This window comes from Rutidosis leptorrhynchoides, chromosome 1, assembly GCF_046630445.1.
Source record: "Rutidosis leptorrhynchoides isolate AG116_Rl617_1_P2 chromosome 1, CSIRO_AGI_Rlap_v1, whole genome shotgun sequence".
Lineage (NCBI taxonomy): Eukaryota > Viridiplantae > Streptophyta > Magnoliopsida > Asterales > Asteraceae > Rutidosis > Rutidosis leptorrhynchoides.
In genome coordinates, this window is record NC_092333.1 from 506,156,981 (window position 1) to 506,163,354 (window position 6,374).

The 6,374-nt window shown below is 36.4% G+C and overlaps 2 protein-coding genes across 2 annotated transcripts; both read left to right on the forward strand.

The window, feature by feature from the left end:
* The first annotated feature begins 1,149 nt into the window (after positions 1 to 1,149).
* On the forward strand, positions 1,150 to 4,110 carry LOC139841322 (uncharacterized). Its single transcript, XM_071831547.1, has 5 exons — positions 1,150 to 1,390; positions 1,478 to 1,531; positions 1,616 to 2,189; positions 2,259 to 2,965; positions 3,482 to 4,110. The coding sequence occupies exons 1-5, from the start codon at positions 1,150 to 1,152 to the stop codon at positions 4,108 to 4,110; spliced, it is 2,205 nt and encodes a 734-aa protein (XP_071687648.1).
* Positions 4,111 to 4,477: 367 nt separating this feature from the next.
* Positions 4,478 to 5,665, forward strand: LOC139841328 (uncharacterized). Its single transcript, XM_071831553.1, has one exon. The coding sequence runs from the start codon at positions 4,478 to 4,480 to the stop codon at positions 5,663 to 5,665; it is 1,188 nt and encodes a 395-aa protein (XP_071687654.1).
* Positions 5,666 to 6,374: the final 709 nt, after the last annotated feature.

The following is a 6,374-nucleotide window of genomic DNA, read 5'->3' on the forward strand; positions in this document are numbered from 1 at the left end:
CACCCCCTCACCATTCGGCCGATCGGTTTAGTCATCAAGGGGGAACGAAACTTTTATTTTTCTTATTTTGGACACCAGGTTTAAACCGCACAAAATAAAGAATAATTTTTCTTAATAAACTTATAAATATAAATAAATATTAAGAATAATATTCATCAATAAAAGATAACATAAAAATGTTATTTCATCAAATCGTGACTAAAAAAGTATGTAATAGTCGTTAAGTAACAGTCAATCAATAATAGATATTAATCTTATATACTAAAACTCATACGAATTACTATCGTTTAATTTTTCCCTTAACGTCGTTTCGTATATGTTATATACCACAGTTGCAAATATTTTCAACTAACTGTATTTGGTGCAGCTGGTCGAGCATTCCCTTTGTAAGCGACGGGTCTTGGGTACGAATCTTGGACGACTTATTTTTTGAGTAATTTTCTGGGTATGACACGTGCCCTATGACGTGGTATCCACTTTTGCACTTTCCCTGTTTTATTTCCTTTCTTTTCTTTTCTTATTTCTCTTCCAAATTACGTTCCATCTAAAATTCTCTCTTAACTTCCGAATCATTTTTTCTGAATTGCATGTCTGTTTTTGCTTCAAGTTTTAGGGTTTATTCCGTCTTATTAGGGTTCGTTGCTACTATTGTTCTGTACTGTATTCACCAACTGAAATCGGGTATGTTTTGGGTTTTTTCCATTCCTGTATTCCTTTATGTTGTACATTCTGTATATTGTTGGTTGTTAATTGTATAATTGTTTGCTATTTAATGTTTAATTAGGCGTTTTTGCTGCTGCTGTTGTGCTGATTTTACTTTTGGGGTTTTTTTGCTCTTATCTGTTCAGTTAGTCAGGTATCTTCATATCTATATGCATGTCTGCTATTTTGCTTAATTTTGCATTCTATTTGTTGAATGTTATTGGTATTATCTTCATATCTATATGCATGTGTGCTATTTTGCTTAATTTTGCATTCTATTTGTTGAATGTTATTGGTATTGTCTTTGTCTAGGGTTTTCTAGCTTTGTTTTAATTTCTCGATATTAGATAGCAGTTTTTGCATTTTTGTATTGCTATTGATTTGTATGTGGTCATGTGTTTGTGTCTGCTTGGGTGCTGATTGTGTCGGGATAGGTAAGGTTTAATTATGCCACCTAAAAAAAGACCTAAACAACTTCCTGAATCTGCTGTACCATCTGTATCGGGTGGTGTAAGTGGTGATATGGATTTAGGTACTACTAGAAAAAGGAGGAAAGTCATTAGTGAATCATATGTTGGAGATGGTATTCCAATGAGTGCGAGTGGTTGTGCTACTTCTTTAAGTTCGTCTTCAGCCGGTACCCGTGATGATGTCGCCTTGCGAGTAGCTCCTTCTTATGGACATTCAGGTTTGTTACTTCGGTTCTTAAAATATTTGCTTCTATTATTGTTATTGTTTGATTTACATTTTCTGAGTATTTTTCGTCTAATTGTAGCCGGAGTATCTGTCGATTTCAATCAGTTAGCTTCCGGTTTGGAGAATTCAGAAGGTATGCTGATTACTATTTCCTAGCTAGGAGTTTGTGTTTTTTAGGGCATTATTAACTAAAATTTTATTTCTATTTGATTGTCAGGGGTGACGAGTGCATATGGTGATCTTGGTGATTGTAATTGTGTTTGTTCTTTTTGTGGTGCCACTTTTTGGTATGAAGAAAGGCTGAGAATTTCATCGAATGCTTTGAAGTTTAATCGTTGTTGCGAAGGAGGTCGGGTTGATTTGCCACGGGAGGACGCACCTCCTGCTACTTTTGTACAGTTGTTAAGTAATAAAAATGATCTTGACAACATTCGTGCATATAATCAGATGTTCAGCATGGCTTCATACGGGGCTCATATTGATGATTCAGTCAATAACAATAGAGGTCCATATGTATTTAAGATTTCGGACAAAGTTTATCATTGGATAGGGTCGTTCTGTCCGGAGGAAGGTGATCCTCCCCGTTTTTTGCAATTGTATATATACGATACCGTCAATGAAGTTCGAAATAGAATGAGATTTTTTGGTGGAGATAGTTCTGAAGTTCTTAGGACTGAGATTGTAGGGCTGCTCATAGAAGTGCTAAATGCCAACAATGAATTAGTGAAGTTATTTAGGTCTGCTAGGGATAGGATTTTAACGAATGATGTTCCTGATTTACACGTTAGACTGTATAGTGTTATTGGTTCTAGATAATATGAATTGCCAACCAGTGATGCTATTGGTGCTATTATCTTTAGGTTTAGTGATGGAACTAAGACAGACTATGATATGATTATAGAATATAAGGGTGGTACACCAAAACAAATAAATAAGTTGCATCCATCCTACATGTCCTTACAGTTTCCGCTGTTTTTTGTTTATGGTCAGATGGGATACCACCCAGGTTTAAAGCTGAGAAACATTCATGGAGGTGGTGGAAGGAGGAAGGACAAAATGACCATGAACATGTTTTATACTTATCAATTACATGATAGGTATAATATGTTTGGCTTGCTGTCTAGGTCTGGGAGGTTATTTCAACAATATGTCGTTACTGCGTATTGTAGTATAGAGTTAGATAAGCTCGACTATTTGAGAAATAATCAGCACAATATACGTAATGAATTCCTATCCGGTTTATATGATGCTCTAAGTCGAGGCGACTATTATGGTGCCGATGTTGGTTCAAGAACTATATTGCCTGCATCATTTACTGGGGGACCTAGATACATGTATAGTCACTATTTGGATGAGCTTGCTATTTGTCGTGTACATGGAAATCCTAAGTTTTTCATTACATTCACCTGTAATGCTAAGTGGCCAGAAATCGGAAGGTACTTGCGTAGATATCCCGGTCTTACTTCAACTGATCGTGCAGACATCGTTGCTTGGATTTTTAACATGAAGGTGAAGCAGCTCATTTCTGTCCTAAAAAATGAAGAATTATTTGGTACCTATAGAGCGGGTATGTTATTATCTATTTTCTTTTCGTTTTATATGTTGTAACGTAGAGTGAACATTAACTAATATACTTTGCTTATTACTATGAGTAATATATTTATAACCTATTATATATGATTTTTAAATGTTTGATAATTGTTATCAGAAAGTGTTAATGTTCTTATTTAATTCCGATAATTTCGCTTTATTTGTGGATGTTTGTATCATATTAGTTTTGCTTTGTAAGGTGTAATATTAGTAGTTATGGTGTTTTTGGTTAAGTTCTATTCGAATTCTTTAAGGTGTAATATTAGTAGTGAATCTTTGGAAGTATGTCAAATTAGGCTGTTTACATTGTGTGTTAAGTCTGCTTCATGCAGCCAACTATACATACTGTTATCACTAAGTATGTTAGACCCGTTTTTAGTTGCTTATTTTTTATAAATCAATTAGGACTTTGTACCTTTATACGTCATTATCTGCAATCCTCCTATTCGTATATATTAGACTCTAATTATTATTATTATTTTTGTATATGCAGTACTTTATACAATCGAGTTTCAGAAAAGGGGGCTTTCACATTGTCACACATTGTTATGGATTCAATCACTTTTAAGGTCTTATCTACCAGAGGATGTAGACCGTTTTGTTTCTGCTGAGTTACCCGACCCCGTGACCGACCCAAATGGTTACAAAGTCGTGGCTGACATGATGATGCATGATCCCTGCGGGTTATCAAATACGAAAGCATCCTGTATGGAGGAAACCTTGCAGGAGCCCGTCTGTTCCAAGAAGTTCCCAAAACCATTCAATGAAAACACATACTTTGATAAAGACGGTTTCATCCATTATCGAAGGCGTAATCTAGGAATTTCAGCTGATAAGAAGATTTGCAGCCTTGATAATGGTTATGTAGTTCCATATAATCGCGCGTTATGTCTACGGTTCCATGCACACATCAACGTTGAATGGTGTGGTTGGACGATGCTCATAAAATATTTATTCAAGTATATCTCTAAAGGGATTGAACGTGTCGCCGCTCACATTCCCAGGCCCGTAGGTGGTGATACTTCCGCTAATGCTGAACAAAATCGAAACAACGATGAAATAAAGAATTTTGTTGATGCTCGATTTATCTGTCCATATGAGGCATGTTGGCCGTATATTTAACTTTTTGATTCATTTCCGTGAGCCAGCGGTTCAAATTCTTTCGGTTCATCTAAAAGACATGCAATTGGTCAAATTTCGGTCTAATCAGCGCTTAAGGTCAGTCGTGAATAATCCAGTCACGAAAAAGACTACACTGACGGAATGGTTGTTTTATAATAGACATGAAGATGATGGAAAGCATTTAACCTATCTAGATTTCCCCCTAGAGTTTGTCTGGGTAGATAATGAAAAATGTTGGAAAAGAAGGTATAATCTGAACAAGCCTTCAATAGGTCGACTTACATATATACATCCCGCATTCGGTGAGGTACTTTATCTTCGGATGCTTCTATGACATCAGAAAGGTAGCGTTTCATTCGAAGACCTAATGACCGTTGATAATAATGTCTACTCTACTTATCGGGAAGCATGTTTTGCAATGGGTCTATTGGGAGACGATAAGGAATGGTTCACCACAATGGAAGAAACAAGTGCAACTGCAACATCCGGTCAATTACGCTCATTATTTTCTCAGATTCTTCTTCATTGTGAGGTTGCAGACCCGCTGAAGCTATGGAAGCAAAGCTGGAAACTAATGTCTGACGACATTCCAATCAGAGTTGCAGCTACTTTTCGTATGTCAAAGATACACATAAATCCATCAGAGTTGGAAAGCTATGTGCTGTATGAATTGGAGATTCTATTAAATCAACAATCTAGGTCTGTTTCCGATTTTGGTCTCCCTAAAATTCCTCAGTATCTTTTAGACGATCTTCGGAACAGACTCATAATGGAAGAAAAAAACTACAACCGTGAAGCCCTGCTCATCGAAAAGACCATTCTTGAATCAAAATTGAACGACAAACAACTAATGGTATACAACATGGTGGTTAGTTCAAATAGCTACCGAAAACAAGAACTCATATTCGTTTATGGGCACGGTGGAACAGGAAAGACCTTTCTTTGGAAGGCAATCACAACTGCATTAAGGGCCGATGGCAAAATAGTACTCGCAGTAGCGTCATCTAGTATTGCTTCTTTATTATTGCCATCCGGTCAAACTGCACATTCAAGGTTTAAGATTCCAATCGATTTAACCGATGAAAGTATGTGTAATATCAAGAAACAAACACATATGGCATCGCTGTTACAAAGAACAGAATTAATAAATTGGGACGAGGTTCCAATGAATGACCGAAAGTGCTTGGAAGCTCTCGATAGAACTCTCAGGGATATATATGATTCTCCAGAAGTTCCTTTTGGTGGTCTCACGTTTGTATTAGGCGGTGACTTTCATCAGACTTTACCAGTAAAAAAAAGATGCGGAAAACATGAAATTCTCGATGCTTCTATAGCAGATTCTTACTTATGGAAACACTTTAAGATCATCAACCTGGAAGAAAATATGAGGTTGCATCAGCCAAACCTTTCCGTTATAGAAAAAGAAAATATCACGAACTTCGCGGAGTGGTTATTGCAAATTGGTAATGGCAATATTGGCACTCCAGAGGAAACAGATCCACATAATGTTTCATGGGTAGAAATTCCAGAAAGATTTTGTATTACAGACACTTAAGATAGTCTCTCACACCTTATATCATTCATTTATGATGAAGAGCTGCTACGAAAACCAGATGCGGTAAAGTTGCAGCAACAGACAATAGTATGTCCAAAGAATGAAACAGCTGACATCATCAACAACATGATTCTAACAAGAATTGAGGGTATACAAAGGACGTACACGAGCTGTGATACCGCAACTCCATATAGTAATGATGGTGGACAAACAGAATTGCTGTACCCAATGGAATATTTGAACAGCCAAAATTTTTCGGGACTTCTACCACATGAGCTATGTCTGAAAACCGGCGCCCCCATAATTCTACTTTGAAATTTGAAAGTTGCTGGAGGTTTATGAAATGGTACAAGAATGATAGTAACACAACCACTATCAAATCTGATTGAAGGAGAAATCATCACAGGAATAAGAGTCGGCCAAAAAGTCCACATCCCTCGAGTTACTCTAATACATAAAGATAATATTTTACTATATGTTTTCAAACGAATACAGCACTCAGTAAAATTATCATATGCAATGACTATTAATAAAAGTCAGGGACAGTCTTTAAATAAAATTGGCATATATTTGCCAAAACCCGTTTTCAGTCATGGGCAATTATACGTAGCTCTTTCAAGAGCAACATCACCAAATGGTCTCAAAATTCTCATAAAAAATGAAGACGGTCAAAGCTCTAATGTGACGAAAAATATTGTATATAAAGACT

What these genes read in the sequence shown, in the direction of transcription:
- LOC139841322 (XM_071831547.1), top strand. Translation starts at nt 1,150, where the DNA reads ATGCCACCTAAAAAAAGACCTAAACAACTTCCTGAATCTGCTGTACCA. An exon ending in TCCTTCTTATGGACATTCAG is followed by an intron (nt 1,391 to 1,477) that starts GTTTGTTACTTC and finishes GTCTAATTGTAG; the next exon opens with CCGGAGTATCTGTCGATTTC. An exon ending in ATTTGGTACCTATAGAGCGG is followed by an intron (nt 2,966 to 3,481) that starts GTATGTTATTAT and finishes TTGTATATGCAG; the next exon opens with TACTTTATACAATCGAGTTT.
- LOC139841328 (XM_071831553.1), top strand. Translation starts at nt 4,478, where the DNA reads ATGACCGTTGATAATAATGTCTACTCTACTTATCGGGAAGCATGTTTT.